Source organism: Amblyomma americanum, chromosome 6 (genome assembly GCF_052857255.1).
Source record: "Amblyomma americanum isolate KBUSLIRL-KWMA chromosome 6, ASM5285725v1, whole genome shotgun sequence".
In the NCBI taxonomy this organism is placed as follows: Eukaryota; Metazoa; Arthropoda; class Arachnida; order Ixodida; family Ixodidae; genus Amblyomma; species Amblyomma americanum.
In genome coordinates this window covers 174,200,162-174,223,628 of record NC_135502.1, presented here as the reverse complement: position 1 = coordinate 174,223,628, position 23,467 = coordinate 174,200,162, and the positions used below count along the sequence as shown (strand labels likewise).

The following is a 23,467-nucleotide window of genomic DNA, read 5'->3' as shown; positions in this document are numbered from 1 at the left end:
CGCAAGTGGCACTGGAAAAGCAAGACAGAGATGCACAGCAAACATCAGCGAGTACTCGAAGTTGTTCGTTTTGTGGAAGTCGTGGTTTCCCACACGACCACGTGGTTTTGGATTCGGAGTGCTGGAGATGCTGCGATGCATCTGATTCGCTGTATCTCGTCGCTGGTTGCATCACCCATCGCTCAACAACACAAGCTAGCACAGCAAGCTTTCTTTTTAAAGCGATTTTTACTGCCTCAGCTACTGAAGCCATTGGCAAGGTATAGTGGCGAGAACAGCTGGTAGCCAGATGGTCAGCGCCCGTAGGCAGTGCATTGTAATGAGCAACATGGGCGGTGGTTGTAGCTTTGCAGCAGCCATCCTTTGCTCATGTTGAGTGTCACAGTGGTGAAAATGGCAATTGCTTTCTTCCTGGCGTCCGATTTGTTATGTAACAGTTCTGTAATGCGAACAAGCCACCCTAGCTGACGTTTCACTTTCCACTGCTGCCTGCTGCGGTGCTTTGTGCGGAAACTAACCATACCATAGCGACATTTGCTGCTCAGATTTTTTGCACCTTCCACAATCGCGGTGAGCGGTTTTGAAGCAATGCTGAAGCTACAAAAATGGTCTTTCCCATTTGCCATTCTTTCTCTGATTAAATTTTACTTCCCCAGATTTTGGCAAAATTTTGTATTACTAATTTTGGCGGTATTGAACTATTTTACACTTTTTTTTACCTATTCACTATAATGAGGCTTCATTGTATTACTTTTTTTATTTTCATATGAATACATTGTCACAAATCGTATGGTGGGTATACTTTTTGTGTTTCTGCATTTTTTTGGCTTCTTCATAAACTTTCTAAGGTCAAACTAATAATTTTGAAAAGTGCATTTATCAAGCTATATTTTTATACATTACATTTTACTTTGAAAATTTTTGCTCTAAGTGAAAAGATTATATATCACAAACAGTCTCAAAATAGCCTTTTTTCCTGTAGTGTCAGGAAAAAATTTTCAGCTGAAAAAGTTTTTCAGTTATAATTTCAGACTTTAGTGGCTAGTTTATAAACAAATTTGAAACATTTTGTACATTCCAAAATATTTTTATATATTGTTCCTCCAAGAGATACTGTCTTGTCAATACAATTTTTTTTATTAATTTTCAACTTTTTTGTATGTTTGCCAATTTTTTTGCAGTATTCAAACTAAGTATTTGTATTGAAATAAACGTTTGCAGAAAGCATATTCTTTTCCCATCATTGTCATGCATATTGTGCTTTTTTACACCTCATATACTCTAAAGGCAAAAATTATGTCTGAAACCTATCAAAACAGTCATCTTGCCCGTGGTAACAAAAGAGTTAACGAGCTTTCACTAATATTACTACTAGAACACGATTCCTCCCTTCTTTATTTAATGCCTGATAGGCTTAAGAGGTATAGAAATTATGCTAATGATGGATGAAGGCAAAATTTGTTTGCAATACCTCTTTTTCTTTGCGTAGCTGTGTCTCATGAAAAAGCTTTTTTGTCTTTCATTTGCACTACATGTACAGATACTTGCGATTATTCGAAAAAGTTGGATTTGCAGCCCATTTGCATTATATATATTTGCTTGACAGCCAATAATTTGGTATTGGCATATCTAATTCATACCATTATGATTTTGCTGCATTGAGCCCTGCATTTGGTGCATGATAGCCATAGTTGCTTGTGCTTCCATAAAACCCAACACTGCACATAAGCACAGGTATGGCTTCCTCATTGATCTGTTGCAATACATGACAAGCAGATTCCGTGTGCTCATGGCAAGCACGCTGCTGCTTGGCAGGTGAGGCACAAGATCTGTTGTCGAATATGTCTTACTGAAGCTCCGCCCACAGTCAGGGCCACCGAACAGAATTGCTTAATGACAAAAAGTAGACCAATGGTAAAGCTTTCCTTACTACCCAAACAAGAAGCTAATCAGGAAACAAAATTATAGACTCAAGAATTTTGATGCCTCTGGCTTGTTTGTTCTATGTTGTGATTGATCAGTGGAGTAATACCTGTGGCTCATTGTTACCGGTGCTATTTTTTCTTAGGTGTAAGCCTTACTTGCCCCGTTGAGCGAAGACCCGTCTCTCTCTCTCCGTGTGATGACACTTGATAGTAGCCATAAAAGATTGGCGTCCTCATGCAACCTGGTAAATAAACGAATGATTGGTCAGTACAACGTGGATTACAGAAGTCGCACCGGTGGCAGCACTTGTCCTCCCATCCCATCCCAGGGCATAGTGGTATGAGTATTCCCAGTGATCGATGAATGTTCAGTAGAGAAAGGTCACTTCTGCATATATGGGATGTAAACCATTAGCTATTGCTCCGTAGCCTTCAGGCAGAGCACGGGCTGCGGTATGGCGGCGACTGCCTTCACGAAGTTAGCGCGCTGACCACGAGGGGCATTGCGGCGGCGGCTACGTAGAGCCATGCATGCAGAGGTAAAATTGCCAGCGGCATGGGTTACAGCACGCCGCAGCGTGTGGCGACTGTGCTCACAAAATGAGCAGGCAGGCTTACGCCTTCCCACGCATAAGCAGTCTTACGAGTCTGTGCAGACTTTTTTTCGCTTGTGTCCTGCTGTAGTGATGGGAGTGTTCCGAAGGAAGTGCAGCTGGTGCTCAGTAGCCCACAATCACTGCAGGTACCGACTGGGCTGACCCCAATGACCCGACGGTGATTGCCGAGACTGAGCTGCTTGGCGCTGCATCGTCCATTGAAGCGGCCGCCCGGAAGCTTGCTAACCTGCAGCCACGCAGGAGTGTCAAGGTGGGTGCGGTCATCAGCTGTGTAAATCTGCTCAGCGTCGATACACACTTTGCAAGCCAAGGCGAGCACTCTGGTTTGTACTGGCTACATTCATGCCCAAATGCTCGGCTGCCTTGACAAAGCAAGCATCTTTTGCCATGTCTAGCACGGTGTAGGATAGGTGTGATACACGGTGGAGCAGAATGGTTTTGGGGGGGAACTATCTGCGCAGTTTTGACTTTGTTGCATGCCAAGTGTGAGATGCAGCATAGCTTGCAGTGCACAAGATTGATGAGTTGCTGCAGCTGTGGATGCAGCGTCAAAGAAGAAGAGGGGCCCAGCTGTGAGATATGTTTGATATTCTTGGTTGTGCCCATGAATCAACCAGGAGTCAGACATATGCCCACAGAGGGTGCCTGACAACCAGCGCCTGCCTCTCTTGCCACCGTGTTGGCAGTGCTGCTGAACATCTGCCTTGCATTGTCGAGCGTTGATGCTCAGCTCTGTGGTCCACCAGGCAGCTTGTGACTTGTACTTTTGCTTGTATGTCTTTTTTTACTGTTGCTTGTTGTGTCTACACGAGTATACAATAAAACCCCACTGTTACACTTTTCACGAAACTGAAGAAAGAAAAAAATTGTACCAGCCATGAAGCAAGCAGCCGAACGCAGGGTAATAAAAAATTGTATATCATTGTCCGCCACTTTCTCTTTTTTTTAATATCTTGTAGGCACAACATTCTTCTCTGGAATTGGCAAGGCTTTGTGGATTTCATGATCTCACGACTTTTTATCTGCATGAGCAGTTGTCGGCGGAAGGGGAGTGCAGTCGCTTTAAAGAAGTGAAAGGGGCAACTGCTAGCGTTACCCCAGCTTACACAGCGTAGCATGAAGGGCATAAATATTTTTTTCACAGCACCATGCCAGGCCACTGTCACTGATGCTGCTCTGCATAGAACAGTGGAAATTTGTGCGAAGTGCTGAGGCTGTCATAGCTCAGGCCTTGTGTAGCCATAATGCAGCCCTGGGGCCCATGACCAGCTGAGACTGCTCTCGCGGCAAGAGCAGTCATTATTCAGAAACCCCCGTGGGGTGGCACTGACATCAGCATGACTGGTGCCTGAATGTTTCATGCTAATACTCTCTTTTCCTGCGCTTTCAGGAAGCCGATGAGAACCTCAACTTTGATGAGATGATCCTGGAAGCGGCCAAATCCATCACGGCTGCCACATCGGCCCTAGTTCGGGCAGCCTCGGCCGCCCAGCGAGAACTCGTTGCGGCAGGCAAGGTAGGCCCCCCTCATGGGACGCAGCTTCTCCGGCTGCCCTACACTGCAAGCTTGTGGTGGAAGACACAGTGGACAAAACGAGCACTGTTTTGCAATGCAACTGAAGGTTTCATTAACAGAATGAAAATTTATATGCGTTACAAGGAGAGAACACCAAACAAGTGAGAAAAAAAGCACAAACAGGGAAAAAGCTTTGAAGTCGCATGCTATCCGCATTTCTTCTTGTCCTAGGGCGGTAGGTACATTATTTTTTACTATGTGGAAAGCTTCAATGATTTCTCTTCCCACCTGACTTTGATGTCTGGACAGGATGGTCATATTTTTGAGCTGCAAGAACACCCTTTACAACTTTTACAGTGGGTGGGAATTACCAGAATCGGATAAGGAATTTTTGTGTTCTTTTAGGTGTGTGTTAACATCTTGTTCATTTTTTCTTTTCTGTTGTCCCTGTTCCTTTTGTGCTGGTACTGCTCATGACGTATACTGCCGTACAACTAGCCCAATTTTCTGTTCTTTTGTGGCTCTTCAGCTGGGGCACTCAATTGTGGTCTGTTACAAAAGCATGCATGAAAGCAATGGCCGCGAGTTTGAAAGACATAAGTGCTATTTTGCTCTTGGGCAATGCCTGTGCTGGTGAAGTACTGAGTGCTGTTTTTCATTTCATTTCATTTTCATACCTAAAGACCCCGAAGGGTATTACATAAGGGTTGGGTACAAAAAAGTCAATTGAACAAGTGTTATGTTGAAAAAATGTCAGTAACAGCTTCATGGATAGGCATGTGATGGTAGCGATGTCGTTGGCAAGGTCATTCCAGTCTACAGAAACACGGTGAAAAAAAAGAAGCGGCACAGGTAACAGTACGGGCACGTGGGCGAAACACTTGGAAGGGATGACGAATGTGGTGAAATATGCCAGCTGGGGGAGCAATGTAGGGAGCACAGCGCAGCGGAGTAGGAAAAATTTATGGAATAGGCAGAGGCTATAAATATGACAACGAAGTGAAAAGAGCACTAAACTGGATTCCGCTTTTAAAGATGTCACACTGGTGTCGTATGAATAGAATGAATGAATGAATCTGGCTGCTCTGTTTTGAGGTGACTCGAGCGCATTGATAAGGTAAACTTGATGAGGGATCCAAATTGGCGATGCATATTTTAATTTTGAGCTGACAAGAGACTTGTATGCTAGGAATTTTACCTTTTGTAGGGCGTGGCGAAGATGACGTCGTAAAAACCCGAGCGTTTTATTAGGAGAGGAAATAATGTAACGCGTGTAGCCCATGAAAAGTTATTACAGGGCGTGACGCCTAAGTATTTATGTGATGAAACGGACTGCAAAGGAACGTTAGCAGTTATGTATGGAAAATTAAGCAGGTTACGGCGGCGGTGGAAGGACAAACGTTTACATTTATGAGGGTTAAGTTCCATTAGCCAACGGTCACACCATTCTTGTATGCAGTTTAGGTCATCTTTAAGGTATGCTAGATAGGACGCATTAGTAACTATGCGATAAACAACGCAGTCGTCAGCGAACATTCGAATATTAGAGCACACATTAGTCGGTAAGTCATTAATATAAATTAGGAATAGAAGCGGGCCTAGTACAGAACCTTGAGGGACGCCTGATGTTACTGGTAGCGGATTGGAATTTTGATTGTTAACGACGACGAATTGTGAGTGATTAGTCAGAAATTCTTCTACCCACTTTACAATGTCGGGGGGGCAAGTTCAAGTGGGAAAGATTTAGGATTAAACGTTTATAAGGTACCTTGTCAAATGCTATTGCAAAATCCAGGAAAATGGAATTGGTCTCTAGGTTAGAATCAAGGTTAGCATGTAAATCATGAATAAATAGAGCTAGCTACGTTTCACAAGAAAGACCTTTTCGAAAATCGTGTTGTGACGAATTTAAAAATTGTTCAAGTCAAAGAAGTTTACGATATGTGTATAGATGACGTGTTCATTGATTTTGCAGGGTACGCTAGTAAGGGAAATGGGTTAGTAATTTAACGGCGAGCCTTTGTTATCTGATTTATAGACTGGAACGACCTTTCCAGTTTTCCAGTCGTCCGGCAGTTGTCCTCATTAGAGTGACTGTGTAAAAAGTAAGCATAAGAACTCGTCACAAATATCACGAGCATTCTTTAGAAGTTTCAGTTTAATATTGTCTACACCTGATGAAGACGAAATTATCAAATCTTTAATTAAGGACACAATACCCAGTGAGGAAAATGCGACTGCTGGCGTAGCATGCTCTAAGAGTAAATTAGGCGTAGGAAGTTGTGTTTCGGTTTCATTAGTAAAGACTGATGAGAATGCTGGGTTGAATAAAGTAGTGCACTCAGATTCGGTGATAGCTGCGCCCGATTCATCTTTGAGGGTGATCACGTGCTCATGATGAGGGTTAACGGCTTGCCAGAACTTCCTAGGGCTATCAGTGAGCATATTAGGAAGGTCTTGATGAAAAGAGTTGTGCTTGGCATCATGAATAGCAGTTTCATATGATTTTTCTGCAGTGCGACACTTCGCCCATGCGCTGTGCGTTCCATGAGGTCTTGCCAAGCAGAACAGATGCTTCTTTTTGTTTTCCAACCTTTTAGGAGTCATAATAAATCATGGTTTGTGTGGATCAGCGCGAAAATTTACTTGGGGAATGAATGCATTTACCAGGGCGTCTAGTTTATTCTTAAATACTAGCCAGTTCTCATGAATACCTACTTCGTGAATAAGAACTTGACGAAAAACATTCGAAAAACACTGGCAGTTCGGCATTCAGCATATCATAATTACCTTTGTTGTAAGGATGGATTGTTTTATTGTATTTTGGGTGCCTAATTGCTTTAAGGATGATGTTGACATGAATGGATTTGTGGTCACTAATTTCAGGGAGGTACGTAATGGGCTGAACGCTATCTGGGCAATTAGTAATAGAAGTAATATGTTCGCACAGCTTTGCATTACGCGCGTAGGTGTCGATATTACTTGAGTGAGGTTAAAATTGTAGCGGAAATCTAGAAATTCTTGCTAGAATTTCTTGCTTCGCCATTGTTAATTGTTGCTGCGGGCTGGTTCTGCCAATCAATATAAGGAAAATTAAAGTCGCCAAACAGGAAGATGTGTGCGTCAGGGTCTTTCGTGATAAGTTTCCTAATGGGATTATTAAGCTGACAGTAAAAATCACGACAGTTTTGCGGAGCCCTATAACAGACACCAAGTAAAATCGTGTGTGGTACAGCATGGCAGTGGAGCTATAAAATTTTGAGATCGGGTGAGTTGTCAATTATCGAACATGATAACTGCTGGCTTACCGCTATGAGTCCTCCCCCTCCTCGTGAGTCCTTGCGGTCTTTCCGAAAGGCTTGGAAGTATGGGAAGTCAGTTAGTACTTCGCCGTCTGTGACGGCGCCATCCAACCAGGTTTCGCTTAGTATCAGTAGATTGCTGCGACATTAGAAATAAATGCGCACTTGCAAAGGAAACTACGTATCTTGGTGAACACAGCGGGCAGGGGAACATTTTTGGTGCAGGTTTTCACTTGCTTGCAAAGAGATGATTGCTAATCTGATTGTGGTGTAGCTATTGTTATTTCTTTCACTGTTTGCGAGGTCTGATCAAAAACTTAGTGCCTGGGACCGATATGCAAGGTTAGCTTTAGTAGAGGTGACTAGCTGCTTGCGGACTTTACGAACTCTGTGGAAGAAGTCTTCGCCGATGCAGAAATTCATTCCTTTAAATTTGCGGCCTATAGGAAGTATCCTGTGCTTGATTTTGTATCAACTAAATTTGACTATTATTGGACGAGTGCGGTTGGGTTCATGACAGCCGAGTCGGTGGGTGTGTTCTATTTCCTCAGGATGAATGGTTAAACTCAAGTGTTGAGCCCAGCAACGAATGACTTCTCCCTCAGAGTCCGCAAATGTATCGGATGGGTTAGAATCGGGAATTCCATAAAATTATTCTGACGGTTATTACGACGGATCTATTTTCACTGTCGTCAATGCGGGCCTCGAGGATTTCAATCTGATGACTCCCGACAGCTTTGTTGGCAGGCCACATTGGACAAACTGCAGTGCAACAACAAGACAAGACAATACAAGCAGAAGAAGACATTGTGCTATAGACTTGCAACAACACATTTTTCGATTATTGGACTTCCCAGAAAGCTCCACCAGAATGCCTGTATAGTTTGTGTGCAAAGAGCCCATTTTGTGAATTCAGAACATCGCACAGTGGACTCTTGTTGATGAGAACTGGCTCAATTCGTGCAGCCTGCTTGTTTGAGGTGAAGCCTAGATCTCATGAACATTGAGTGTGTCAGAAAAGGGCTCCACCTCATTATCCGAACTCCACCAAGTAAGAGCCGGTGCTTGGTCAGTTGAAATTATTAAGAGCTGACTATGCTCAGTTTATTTGTGCATCTATGATAAAGGCTAATTATACCAGTATATATACCAAGCTCAGTATATCAGTATGCATACTTGGCAGCGCAAAAAAACGAGGACAAAAGCGAATGAGGAAACACAAGGTGTTGTGTCTCCTCGTTCGCTTTTGTCCTCGTTTTTTTGCGCTGCCAAGTGTGGATCCACACCAACTAGCCCAACTTTCTGTTCTTATCAGTATGATCAATATATTTCTGCCTAGCCCAAAGGAGTAACAGGCCCAGAACTTGGGCACTTGCGTGGTTTATAGAATGCTAACTCTGTTAATAGGCTGCATCATCGCCTGCCTTAACTTGAAGTTGCTTTCATGATGCGCTGTGGATGGCATTTTTTTCTCGCTGTGAAATTGAGGTTGCCAACATGCCTTTATTCAAATGGTCTGGTTTCTTACTCTGACTTACAGCTGAAAATGATAATGACACAATTGTTTGCTGAAATCTGCGCGTCATCTCTTTGCAGTTGGGCGAACGAATACTGTGCAGTTCAATCGATGGCCAGTGGTCCGAGGGCCTGGTGTCAGCAGTAAGTGCTTGGCGCTTTATTCTTGCAGCCAGCTTGTTCCACACTGCTGGTGCATTCACTTCACGGTGACTGCCCCGTCATGTTCCAGTTAATTTGTATGTTCGGCACCATTTGAAGTCGCTTTGCCAGTCTAAATGCACAGTGCAATAGGGAGCTAAATGAGAAAAACTGGGTGTTTTGCTCTTTAAACCATTACTGGTTTGTCATTGCTACAAGAGGAACTGCAGTTAGACCGGGACATAACAAACTTCCATATAGTGAATTCCACAATACTGTTACTAAGTTTCTTAATTTCCTCATTGTCGCTCCCATTGAAGCCTATGCCTTTGTGAACTCAGTGCGATAAAGCATTATGGCAGTTCACTTTAATTCAATTTGCTCACTATGCTGACTGTTTAATAGGGGTGTGCGAATATTGAAATTTTCGAATACGAATCGAATATGAATATGAAGAAAAAATGGCTTCGAATATCGAATCGAATATCTGGTCAGAACAAAAAATAAATTCAGAAAAGAAGCAAGCAAACATTGTTGCTCATGTTTTTTTTTTGTTTTGTTTTTTCAAAAGTGTATGGCCTTTGCAACTGAAATAAACAAATCTAGACTGCCTGAGCACCGTACAAAAAAAACATGATGTGCACAAAAATGTATACTACTTAATTGAACAGCATAACAGTATCCAACCTGTAATGTGGTCAGGCAAAATGAAATCCATAACATGACAAGACTGGAAACAAGAATAACATGATGGCTAGTAAAACCTCATTAATTCGGAGTTCAAAGAACCGACAGAAATGCCTGAGTTATTTGAAGGTCGATTTATAAAATGCTCCGCTGCGCCGAAAAAAAAAAAAGAACTACCGAAAATGCGGTAGTCGTATGAGTCAGCTCTATCGTGCAAACACCTGTAATCCCGTGACGAGCACCGAGTTTCGGCGCGCTGGAAGAAATCGCGAACGTGAGTGAGATGGGAACGCACATTGACGTCGGAATGGCGAGGCTGCTTCTAAAAAGGGAAAAAAAAATGACCATCGACGTGTCAGTCAGCATCTGAAAGCGGCACAGTGCTAAGATTGCACTACTGGCGAATGCGCGCGCCAGACAGTTGCTATTGCCACGGGCGAGTGGTGAAGCTGAGAAATCAAAACTACACGGCCAGGTTATTTTTGGGGCCCTCCGAACGTTGTCACGTGTGCCGTTATGCCCACCTAAGAGGTGCATGGGTTACAGTGCACCACGCAATAGGTGGGATTTTTACAGGATCGCTTGCCCTGTTGTGACACCTCAACTCGCCACTTCGGGAGCCTCACGCAAAATTCCGCAAGTAGGCTTTCCCGCATAGCGTGGTTGACCAAAACAATATGGCGGTGGTCACACTCAGAGAGTTAAGGTGACAGAACGAATGCCATGGGTGTGGGCATTAATTATATAGCATATTACGGAAGGATAAAAAGTAAGCGCGCTTTCCGTCCCCCATCTCGTTCGCAGCACTTGTGGTATGTGGGAATGCCCACCTGCGGTGCGGAATTGCGCTCAAGGTCAAGTCTAGCGGCATCGGAATGTGATCGGTCCACGCAATAAACGATAGAGAAGAAAGAGAGCAGGGCCTTTATATTGTTTTCCTGGAACTTTAAACTCTATATTCAGACAATTTGCCCAGATATTAAGCTTTTGCCACAACCAAATTTACGAAAGTCGACGCGGTATACGATTGTTGCCGAGTATTCGCAAATTTTCAAATATTCGGAAATTAACGAATATCATTTCTCGAATACGAATGTGAACCGAATATGAAACATATTCGATTCATATTCGAAATTTCGAATATTCGCACACTCCTACTGTTTAAATAATAGCTAGAGTGCAGCGTTACTTGAAATTCCGCCAAACTGCACCAAAGTTCCATGCCAATTAACTGTCAAAGAAGAACTGCCTTATGAAGATTGTTTGCAATCACACTGAGTGAATGCAGTTTACATACTGCACCCCTCTGTGATAAATGTAGCAGTCTCTGCAGCTTCTTGCCTTTGTAGCACAAAACTAGGCGGCACTACAACAGTTTGCATTCCTTGGTAATGCACACCTGCATGTGCATATTCTTCCTGTCTGTTTTTTATTACGTAGTCTTTTTTTCTTTTTTTCTAATTTTCCAAGTACAGGACTTGCACTCTGGCCACACTTCATGCAGGGATGCCAGAAATCATGTGGAAAAAAATTGCGAACTGTTATCAATTTTACTGTAGGATTGTGCAGGTAATTCCAATACGAAAGGGAGCACATCATCCACATTCAACCAATAAATGCTCCATAAGTGTAAGTGACCACAGCAGTTTCTCATTTGTTCTGAATAGCCTTTCTGCATACGAATAATGCCCACGAGACATTTCCAACTTCAGTGTAGAAGTATCAGCATGTGCACACACTGTTCTCTTTCATATTGGAGCTACCAGTACACTACAGCTGGCTTTGAGAGGTTAAGGTGCCATGAACAATGTGTAAGGTAGTACGCGGCTTTCAAATGGCAAAAAAAAATGAGTGAAAATTCAGTTTTTAAGTATCTATTCATATGACTAGTTTTCTATGCTGTCATGAAATTCAAAACAATTGTTTTACCAACCCCAGTGGTGCATGCCGTACAATATTTTGAAAGGGTGTTTTCTTCTTTGCGGTGCTGTGACCAATTGGCACAGTCTTGAACTTGGCAGAGAGCTTGTCTCCTTGCCCCTTGAAATCTGATGCCCCAGCTAGACTCCACATCCAGAAGCATTGGTCTCCTCCCCGGTTGCCTCTAGTAGCCAGTGAATTCTATAAAGGAGCCTATGAAACGGCGTCTCCTCTTCCAATCGGTTGGCTGCATTTGCTCAATCGTCTTGGATTACATTGTTTCAGCAGTGCCATAAAATAGAGGTGCTGTTTTTGGGATCGGGCTTCTGTGATCGTAGTCCGATGCTTCATTTTCCTATACACTAGGTTCTTCACCACTGCCCAAAGCTAACAACTGCAAATACTTGGATGTTACCTTGACTTCTACATTGCCGTGGAACATGCATATTAATACAGTTTGTCGTCCACGTTCCGTAAACTTTGCTTCCTCAGACACAAACTCAAAAATGCCCCTCCTGATGTGAAATTACTCTGTCACTCCAATGTCATGCATCTCGAAAGAATACAAAGAAAGGAAGTTAGGTTTGCATCTAATAATTTTGCAAGACTGGACTCCCCTTCTAAAATCATGACAGAAAATTCTATACCTACCCTTTAATCATGCCGAAAGCAGCTGAGGCTTGAATTTCTCTCCCTGCTTTTTAACATTAAGCTTGAAATGAATCATTTGCCTTATATACCACCAGCAATAACACAGCACACATGACATCATCATCCTGATTCACAGTCACAGACACCGTACTATGCTTGGACAGATGCATTTAAATTTTCTTTCTTTCCTCGCACCGTTTGTTGATGACGGAAGGACAGACAGAGATATATGAAATCTCGACCCTTCCAAAAAGTCTGTTGGAAACTTTTTTGTTCGGCATAATGAACCCTCCCCCCAAACTGATGTCAACTTTTCTGGAAAAAAAGTGGGTTCAATATGTGAGTAAATACGGTATATTGGTATGGCAGCCAGAAGCGAAAGTTGCCACTGATGCAGAATGATAAGAGGACTGCTCTCTGGGCTGCTGCAAATGAATTTATTGTGGAGGGAGTCATGGTCAGGCCGTGGTGGCAATGTGCATGTGGGAAGTAGCTTGCTTGTTGGATGCCATAGATGTGCATTTGAGTCCTTCACGCGCTGTTGCTAGCACGCAACAGCCAACCATAGCCAGCCAGAAAGCACACCATACACAGAAAAAGGCAACCAAGAAATGGTGCATTCACGGATGCCGTGGAGAAGGAAATGTGGCAGTCAATTTTGTGTGCCTTTTTTCCAATATTGTTTTTGTCACTTGTTGCCCATTTCTTTTTGACTGCTTTGTTTCTTTTGACCACATTTGTTTTGTTGCACTGCTATACTCCGTTTCATACATAGGCTTATTGCATGATACATTTGTCAACCCTTTGACAAATTGTCGTCATTTGCGTGCCGGTATGTTTCTGCCTTTCTCTCTACCAGTGTCGCTGATGCTCTCCTGTCTGCGTTCAAAAATGCATGCTGCAACGCAGAGCTGATGCGCTTGGGGTGGTCCCGCCATACATTTCTAGAAGCTTGTACTTTCACCTCGCTCTGTGTTTTCTTGGTGCGCGGAGTGACTGCGGCTACCCGTCTTTTCGAGGGGGCATGGTCGCTCGGCACTCCTCTGGAAAGAGTGGATGAGAATAGCCCTGTGCTTGCAATCTTCATTCAGACATTCACAAAAGTGGTTGTCGTCTGTTGTAACTTTCCAGAAGCTGTGTCATTTTTTATTCTCGCCATGTCCGTTGCATGCGTTTACTGCAGGGAGCTCACACCACTGCCTTTTCACAGCCTGGGAGACACACATTTGACATTATCTATTTTATCTTGTGTCATGTAACAGCTGAAGCAAACCACTGTGCAGAAAAGTTCGGCACTGGGGCGTGCATCACTCGAAAGAACACAACAGTGAAAGAGCTAGAAAAATGCACCATTATTGCTCATGTCACATTATCACTTTCTGGTGCCTTAGACCACTCGACCGCAAACCGAATGCAGAGTAATACACCTCCCTTCGTTTTTTCACGACACAGCGTTGCACCTGATGTATGAAACGGAGTATTGTGCCATACTGCAAGTCAAGGCATTCTTAGTTTTCAAGACTTCTCAAGTATAAATTTCTTGTAAAAATTTTCTTCTCAATTTAGATGTGTCCACAGCAGCTGCATGACAAAAATTAAAAACTGCAAATTTTTTCTTTGTGGAAAAAAGATATCTAAGCATGTCTTGACCCGTAGCATGCCAGTAGAAACGAAACGAATGTTGAACCATCCTTCTGACACATTTGTCAACTCTGTAGGCTTTTCCCGAAAATCAAGGGGGAAACGTATTGTATAAAAAAATATTGTTGAGGTAAAGTAGCAGCGAAATGTTGTCTGAATAGACATAATGTTCTTTCTAATAAGCTAAAAACTTTTGGTGCAAATAGCTCAGGAAATAAAATTTTTTTTGCTAAATGCCGTATGCCCCCTAAAGGTTCAGTGTAGGCCCATTCTACCCTTTTATGACAGAGGTGCAGTGCAGTGGAATAGAACTGTTTTTCATTGTCTGCTTAGTCCATTCATTGCACTGTTCCCTAACTAGTTGTGTCTGGTCCAGGCCCGGCTGGTGGCAGCCGCCACCCACAGCCTGGTGGAGTCGGCCAACTGGCTGGTGCAGGGACAGGCCTCGGAAGAGAAGCTCATCTCCTCTGCCAAGCAGGTTGCCAGCTCCACTGCACAGCTGCTTGTCGCTTGCAAGGTAAGCTTGTCGCCCACAGCAACGGTGGCGTACCTAGACCACCCGCGTGTATGAGAGGAAAAAACTGGTGCTCTGTGTGTTGAGGCTACTGGTACAGCTTGTTGGTTCTACAAAATGGAAAGGAATGGCGCAGAAGATGGGGTGACACAAGCATCACGTCGCTTACATCACTCACTTTTGCACAGTTAAGTGCCGACTCCAAGGGTGCTTCCTAAGCATATGCGCTTAGCGTCGGCGCTCTTGGCGTACACCAGAACCAGTCTGCGCATGCACACTGCTGGAGACGACAGCGAACTTCGGCGAGACGTCAGTATCTGTCCGTGCTAGATATCGGTGCCAGCGCTCACACGTTCGCGTACGCGTCGGTAGCGGGGTCCGGTTTACAACAATCAGAGGATTGCAGAGCTCTCAGTGACTCTTTTATTCGTGGCTTGAACCTCTTTCAGGTTCCCCGCACTTTTCTTCACGGTTTAGGTGGTCCTTTCAGCGCCCCTCAACCCCTTTTCTTCATGGTTTGAAATTACTTGGGTTGGCTCAAGAGGGAGAGCAAGCCAGCACCAGGAACATGGAGATGCATACCTCTTTTCAATGCCTGTTCCGGCGTATGCCAAGAGCACCACGCTAAGCTCGTATGCCCACAAGGGCCTGTCGAGTTGGCACTTTAGTGTACACAGTTCATTTGTTTAAAACAAGGTTGAGGGCACTGCAATATGGTGTTGTAGCTGTGTAGTCCCGGGTCATGCAGGCCACCGGACTGAACAGAACGCCTGTACATGGGGCGGGAACCACACTTCCCAAAATGGGCCATGTGCGCTGTATTTATTGCGCTGAAACCAGGACACCCCCTGGCGCCGAACAACAGACTAATATTATCACAAAATGGTAGCACAAAACAGTTGTTTATTATTAATTTTTTTTTTTCAAGTTTTGTGAGCATCCTTTAAATTTGTAAGGGACCGGTATAAGTCACCAATCAGATGATAGAGAAATGTGCAGAATATAACCAACCCCTATATATAACCTTCATTGATTATGAAAAGGCATTTGACTCAGTGGAAACCTCGGCAGTCATACAGGCATTGCGGAATCAGGGTGGAGATGAGCCTTATGTCAAAATACTGGAAGATATATATAGGAACTGTACAGCTACCATAGTCCTCCATAAAGTAACCAATAAAATTCCAATAAGGAAAGGCGTCAGGCAAGGGGATCTCGCCAATGCTATTCACCACCTGTTTACAGGAGGTACTCCGAGGCCTGAATTGGGAACAGCTGGGGATAAGAGCTAATGGAGAATACCTTAGTAATCTGCGATTCACTGATGACATTGCCTTACTAAGTCACTCAGGAGATGAACTGCAAAGCATGATCAATGAGTTAGACAGGCAGAGCAGAACGGTGGGTCTAAAAATTAACATGCAGAAAACCAAACTAATGTTCAACAGTCTAGCAAGGGAACAGGAGTTCACAATCGGCTACGAGGTGCTGGAAGCGGTAAAGAAATACGTCTACTTAGGGCAGGTGGTGACAGCTGATCTGGATCATGAGAGGGAAATACTAGAAGGATAGAATGGGGTGGAGCACATATGGCAGGTTCTCTCAGATCATGAGTGGCAGTTTACCAATTTCCCTCAAGAGGAAAGTGTACAACAGCTGTATCTTACCGGTACTCACCTACGGGGCAGAAACGTGAAGCTAACGAAAAGAGTTCAGCTTAAGCTAAGAACAACGCAGAGAGCCATGGAAAGAAAAATGATAGGTGTAACGTTAAGAGACCAGAAGCGGGCAGAGTGGGTAAGGGAACAAATGCGGGTTTATGGCATCCTAGTCGGATCCAAGAGGAAGAAATGGGCTTGGGGCAGGGCATGTACTGCGAAGGCAAGATAACTGCTGGTCCTTAAAGGGGCTGTGAAGGGGGCTCTAATAAAGTTGCGGCATGCCTGGGATATTGAAGCACGCCACTTCACCAATAGTGTCCAGCAAGGATTTTTTAAATGCGCTTTGCAGAAGCTGAGTAATCTGTAGTTGAAATTTGAATTTCAGCGTCTTTGCGCCTTTCCCTCTCCTCTCGTCACTTTTTGCACGCTAGAAGGTAGGTGCTCCTTTGCACCTTCGGTCGTGTGCTGCATGTAGAAGAGAATTATTTGGCTCTGGTTTTCATGGCAACGCAGTGCAGGGATTAAGTGAGTTAATGTGCTCTCCTCGGACGGCGTTTCAGAGCCCCTTTAAGGGTAACAGAGTGGATTCCAAGAGAAGGCAAGCGTAGCAGGGGGCGACAGAAGATTAGGTGGGCGGATGATACTAGGAAGTTTGCAGGCATAGGGGGGCACAGCTGGCGAAGGACAGGGTTAATTGGAGAGACATGGGAGAGGCCTTTGCCCTGCAGTGGGTGTAGTCAGACTGATGATGATGATGACAAGCCATGGGACTCTGGGACGAGAGTTTGGAGGGGACCGCCGCAAGGGGGCATGGCAGTATGAAGTACTGAGAGGTATTTGGAAAGGAGTAATGGTGCCAGAGCTTCCTTTCGGGAATGCGGTTCTATGCTTAAGAGCTGAAGTTCAGTCGCGATTACAAGTAAATCAGAGAGCTGTTGGAAGATTAGCACTAGGTGCCCACGGGAAAACCACAAACGAGGCAGTGCAGGGGGATATGGGCTGGTCATCGTTCAAAGCACGGGAAGCTCAGAGTAAAATACTATATGAAGAACGCCTGAGGAAACTGGGTGATAACAGGTGGGCAGCTAAGGTATTTAAATACCTGTACAGAAAGAGCGTTGACTCACATTGGTGAAAAAGAACTAGGAAACTAACCAGTAAGTATGCCGGACACGAGGGCAAAGAAAGAAAAAGTATTAAACCACAGATTAAAAGCGCCGAACGTAAAAATTGGATAAATTCAGTGGAAAAGAAGCATAGTGTAGAACTATATCGATACTGAGAAAGGCAGATCAGGAAGGAAGCGTTTTATGGTAACTCAAAAGCCAGTGCCTTACTCTTTGAAGCTAGGTCAGGGTGTCTTAAAATGCACAGCTACAAAGAAACGTTTAACAAAGATGACACGTGCTGTGTGTGGTATATGTATAGCAATTAAACTTCTCATACTCAGATATGATGGTATCCATCCGGATGTCAATGCATGCACAGTCACTCTTCCTGAGGCTTTAAAGGTTTAGAGATTACAATGGTCATGTAAATAAATCTGCAGTGGAAGTTAGCGAAAAGCGATTGGAAGATTGGTGGGTGAAAACCAGAGAGGCAACATAAGGTTAGAAGTGTAGGAAAACATATATAAAGAAAATGGCAAAATTTAATAATTTACAGCACAGTTAAACAAGAATAAAAAAAGCAGAGCATGGTGGCAACTGCCACCACTTCGTTTCAAAGGGGAAGTTTAAAGGAGGTAAGGCGAGAAGTGGGACATGTCGGGCGTGACTGATGTGTGGTGGTGTGTGTATGACAAGGCTGACGGCTTTGTGACCAGACGGAAGCTGTAAGTGCATGGAATTCGACTCGGGAAATAAACGTGACCTACAGCGTTGTGCTTGGCAGCGGCCGAACACAACGCTGAGTGTTGAACTGCTTGATCTGCTTTGTATTTGTATTGGTAAGTGTTGTGAACTTGGCGTTAAGCTTAAGCTGTGTTTCAGACTGCCGTGTTAGTCATGAGCAAAGATGTTAAAGAAATCAGCAAGGCGCTTGAAGATCTAAAACGCGAACTGAGAGCTGACCTTAGAACGCTAAAAGATAGCTAGTTAAGATGATTCACCGGTTTTCTGGCGTCTGCCAACTCTGGCAATGCCATGCCGCAAAAGCCATGTTTTTACCTCAAAAATCCTATTTTTGAAAATTACTTAGTCTTCATTGTAACAACCAATATATGTCATCTTTCATCGGTTAAATTTTAGTTGTCAGTCTGTGCGCGTCCTGTCCACTCTTTTGTGTCTGTGTGTTTTTTAGTGCAGTACCCCCTTTTGCAGAATTTATCCACATGATTGCAGAATTTTACGACCTCATCAGCAAGCCTGTCTCCGACGCGGAGATGGTTAACCGAGTTTGGCGTCAAATGCACCCGACATACCGAGACCTTGCAGCGAATATGGAATTCGCAAGCTTGAAGGAAATGGCAAAAGCAGTTGCTCCAATAATGAAACGTGTGCGGCACCGCCTGCGTTAAATGCCCCCGCCTCAGCCTACCAGCGCAGCAACGGCTGACTTCACTTGAACCAACTACACCCCAACACAGCTCGCCCATGGCAACGTCCTCGACCCATTCGAAGCTGTCCCTTCGAGAATGGCCACTCCAACCTGCAGCCATGCTTGCATCATGTGGCCAGCCCATTCCTCTCTCGCCAGCGTTGTGCCCGGATGCCCAAACATGGCACCCGCCACCAGCATCAAGCACAGGCATGACAGGCATTAGCAACAGCGCAGCTTCATTGTTCGAGGGGCGACGCCGAGGAGAAGCGGTTCCACACGACTCGCACCTTCAGACAAGCCCCAAATATGGAGCTGCGCAGGCAGAAACCGCACCACAGAATGTTATCGTTGTGGGGGCGTGGGATGCATTGCACGTGACTGCGCCAGCAGCAGACCACGTGGCCATCCCCACTGCTTCTGGTGCAATCAGACGGGACACCTGCAAGCTCAGTGCTCGGGAAATCACCAAGCGTAGCAGTTGATCCAGCAAATGGCTATGTGGCTTCACTGCAAGTTCTGGCAACACCCAGAGGCAGGGAACCGCTCCTCGAGCTTCTTATCGGAGACGGTGTTTTCTGTGCGCTCTTGGACTTGGGCTCAAATGTCAGTTTGATGGGCGCGCCTTTGAAGTAGCGCGCGGCCAAGGGTCTAGTGTTTATGAAGAGAAGCGTGCCCCGCGGTTGGTCCAACTCATCACTTTCAGTGCGTTGCCGAATTCGATGGCAAGGTGGCTCAAAGAAGCAACAATTCCTGCTGCTACTCAGCCTCTGCCATGAGGTTGTGCTTGGGAGAGATTTTCCTTGCACATGGGCCTCGCTGGGTGGACATTACATGGCAGGCCTCTTGAATTGATCAAATTTTGCAAGTGACAAAATGTCCCTCTGAAACTGCAGTCCCTGCCAGTGAATATCATGATGTTGTGACCGCTGCACAAGCGCTGTTTGCTGCTGACACAAGTACCCGCACCCCAGAGTTGTACATTAGCCAGCTAAACCTGCCAAATCTAAGTGAAGATGCCAGCATACAATTAAAGAGCATTTTGGATGCTTATGATCACCGCACAGCCAGGTTGCAGTTCATTCCTGGTTCACACAGAATTGATACAGGCTCTAACCCACCAGTTCGATGTAAGCTACATCCAGGCAGTTCCCAAAAAAAAGAGATTCTAGATAAATGCATTCAAGACGTTTTTGATCAAGACCTCGTTGAACCCTGCACGTCTCAAACGCCAGGACAAAGATACCAGTATACCCAACCCATGCCTCGCACTGACTGGGTGCTTGCACAGCTGGGACGTGCCAAGCAGTTTTCCAGTCTCGACCTTGCACAGGTTTTTTTTTCAAGTGCCTGTAGCTCTGGAGGAAGACAGCATTTGTATACCACAAAGGCATGTTCCATTTTAAAAGAATGTTCCAGCTTAAAAGCCTTTCACCGTCCGCAGGTCGAATGTTCATGTGCTGAGCCATAGCGATTGCTTTCATGCGGATCACCTCCATAGACACCGCGAAGTTGCTGCTCCTAGTGGTGCGGATGTATTCGTGAGGTCCTCTTCAAGTTTTGGGAGCTTGCACTGTTTTCCACGGAAAGCCTTCCGGGTTCAGGTAGTCTCGGCGAGGTCTTGCATTTGCATACACCAGCAGCGAACACACTTTTCTTCAAAGTCAAACTTGCATCCAGCCTCCCGTTTAGTGTTGCTCAGCATTTTGCTGCTTGAAGTTTGAAGCCTGCAGTGTAGAACTGTCTGCGCTTGCCCATTGCTTTTTGTTTCCATGACTACAGCGCAACAAATGGGGTGTAGAAGAAGAGCACAGGCAGGGACACAACACAGCGTTTCAAAAGTGTTGCGTTCAAAAGCACGCAGCCTGCCACACGAAGGTGTACACAACACAACAGATTGCACAAGCAGTCCACACACTTCGGAACGAAGCACCAGATAACAAAGACCACATGGCGCTGGGCAAAGCACCATGAAAACCGGAAACGGAAAGCCACGGAAACGTCGTGTTGTGCAATGATAATGATAATGGGTGTGGTATGGGAAATACTAGCTGGCACCATCTTGTAGCACTTTGGGGGACTAGGCGCATATTTGGTGCATTTTAGTTTGTTTGTGCCCGAAAATGGGGGGGGTGTAGGCTATACATGAGGGCAGCTTATACGCAAGCATAATGTTAATTTGCACACCGCCTTTTTGAAGCCTTAATGTAAAGTAAAATGTGTGCAGATTATGCAGCAGATACAGTACATATTTTCGGACTAAAATTTTCAGTTGTCATTTAGTGCTCGTCTTGTCCTTTCTCCCTTACCACGAGTGCATGATTGTTGTTTCTTTTGCTAATTTTTTACCTGCCTACTGTAATGAGTACATAGATGGCAACAAGTGAGTGTCCCTCCCCTGTGTGCAGGTGAAGGCCGAGCCAGACTCGTCTTCGATGCGAGGCCTCCAGGCGGCCGGCAACGCAGTGAAGCAGGCCACCGACCACCTGGTGCGTGCGGCACAGCGCTCCATTGCGCAGGAGCAGGAGTTCCAGCTGGTCATCAACCGGCGCATGGTGGGCGGCATTGCCCAGGAGATTGGCGCCCGTGAGGAGATCCTTCGCAAGGAACGCGAGCTTGAGGAGGCCCGTGAGCGGCTGGCACAGCTGCGGCGGGCCAAGTATGGCAGCGCTGAGGGCCTCCTCTAGCCGCACCCACCCTCAGAAAGGGGGGAAGGGGGCATCCACCCAGAGCCATCGGTAACTGCCGCTTGTGCACTGATCTGGAATGCGACGGGTGGGCCGTCACCGCATAAACGTTCTTGTGTGTCAGGCTTCGAGTGTTGTGCACCACTATGTGGCGCAGGAATGCGTGACAGTGCCCGGGAAGTGCGCATTTCCCCTCAGAACAGTGCAGCCAAGGGCACAGAGGAGAAGTCTTTCTTTGCCACGCATTGTTTTGTGGTGTTCTGCAAATTGTGATGCACACACTTGTAGATTCCCTCCCTGTATTGTCTGCTTCTACAGTTAGCTAACCAGGCCACCCAGAACTCCCCCCTGCAGTTCTGGGCTGCAAAGGCACTTTAATCTTAGGGTTGAGGTGATGCCTCGGGGAGCAGGACGGAGAGGTGCCATGTGGTGCACACTGCAGAGGGGCCCAGGATGTCAGACTGCAAGCGAACTAGCTTCCCTAGCACCAGTCTGTGGCCCCGATGCTACTGACATAGGGTTAGCCACTCTCGGCAACCTTGTGGGGCCTCTTCTCATCTCTGGCGTAACCCAAGTGACGGTGGCTGTTAGGTGGAAACAATCAGCAGGCTCTCGCAGCAGGGTGCCTCCCAGCTTGCATTTCAGATCATTGTGCTTCTCCTGTACAAGTTTGTGCGGCAACGACCTCTCAACCATAGCAGTGTGGTTGTATGGCAGGCTCTTGTTGAAATGCGAGAAACTTCAATGCTTGGCACTTTTCTGAAACTTCGTTGATATGTTTTTTTTTTAAATGCAAGGAGGTGGGGGGCCGCGTTTCGACCAATATGATTTTGAAAAATGTCATTCGGGAATAAGTACAAAGGCATTTGTTGACACCTTCACTTCCTGTATAGGCCAGCCAGTGCATAGTGGCGCAGCACCTGCAAAAGTTTTTCTGGTGCTTGCAGGTTTCCAAGCCTGCATCTGCATTGTCCTTGGGGTAAAAGAAACTAACATATAGAGTTCGGCGATGGCAAGGGTGAAAGTAGCCAGAACCTCTTCCATGTCATTGTCCTTGGTTTTGCATGCTTCACCGCAAGCCACATGCAGCTGACTGCCACTGCTGATCTGCTTTAAGTTTCACACTGCCCCAGGCTCGGCCAGCTCATATGTTAGCGCACTTATGGTTGGGCGCTAAACGTATCATATGATCAGAGTTTGGTGTAATTACTGGCGCACTTACCGGGAGCCGAATACTAACTTTATGGGGCATTTTTATTGCACACAATTTTAAGCATGTGAGCCGGCAATCTATACGAACCAGAAATATATCAACGAGGGTCTGCTTATATTGAAACTGCACAACTAGCATGGCGAGTGGAAGGCGGCCTTGTCCCACTTGGCGCACCAGTCTGTGTTCACAGCTGTCAAACCTCAGGCTTTGTGTGGGTGTGCCTCGAGAAGCCTGAATTGCATTTTTGTGTTCAGAACAGAGATACCTTCAGTCGCTAGTGATCCAGAACGAATTAACGCAGATGTCCCCTAACTTTGATGCCATACCCTGCCGCAGTTTATTTACCAGTAGGTGGAGTTTGAGTGTGTCCTTAAATCCAGATAACACCACATCTCTGTGTGGTTGCATTTGTTGACTCTGACGCACTGGTGCTAATCATGGTGTGTGTTCCTGGTGAAGCCAGAGAGTAGGGCTTCTTCTCGCAGAAGTCTTCCCTGCAAGCCTTCCAGCCATCAGCAGTGCTGTCCAAGTGCCTTGTCACCGGGTGTGACTTATGCGGTCGTAGCCATTGTGTCTACAAATAAAGTTTGATAAGCAGCTTGTTTGATGAGCACTCACATGTCACTGCAGTTTTTTGAACTCGGCAGAGTATAATCCATTCGGAACCACAGTGACTGTGCTCACCTGTAATTACTTGACACACTGAAACAGGTGCTAGCTCTTGTTTTCTACTCATCTAGCATTCAAAACTGCATGAGCGGCCTGCAATTTTCCAATGCAGTTGATGAAAGTGACACCTTTTTTTTTCTAAGCACTAGCTGTACCTTATACTTTAGGCATTTTTAGCACTGCATCAATGTATTTGCTAAGAGCTAGAAACACCAAATTTTTCATGGAGTTTTTTTGCTTTGGAATAAGACATTAGTTAACATGAATCAC

At 45.3% G+C, this 23,467-nt stretch overlaps 1 protein-coding gene across 4 annotated transcripts in view; it reads left to right on the top strand.

The window, feature by feature from the left end:
* Positions 1-23,130, top strand: part of rhea (Talin_middle and talin-RS domain-containing protein rhea) — a 411,461-nt gene extending 388,331 nt beyond the window's left edge. For all 4 annotated transcript variants that reach the window (XR_013306466.1, XM_077628096.1, XM_077628098.1 and 1 more), the window contains 5 exons: positions 2,668-2,792; positions 3,933-4,058; positions 8,957-9,019; positions 14,292-14,432; positions 21,037-23,130. Coding sequence is in view for 3 of the 4 variants with exons in the window: in XM_077628096.1 (XP_077484222.1) it covers positions 2,668-2,792; positions 3,933-4,058; positions 8,957-9,019; positions 14,292-14,432; positions 21,037-21,315 (734 nt within the window). In the remaining variant the exon portion in view is untranslated. The remainder of the gene's footprint in view (positions 1-2,667; positions 2,793-3,932; positions 4,059-8,956; positions 9,020-14,291; positions 14,433-21,036) is intronic.
* The last annotated feature ends 337 nt before the right edge of the window (positions 23,131-23,467 follow it).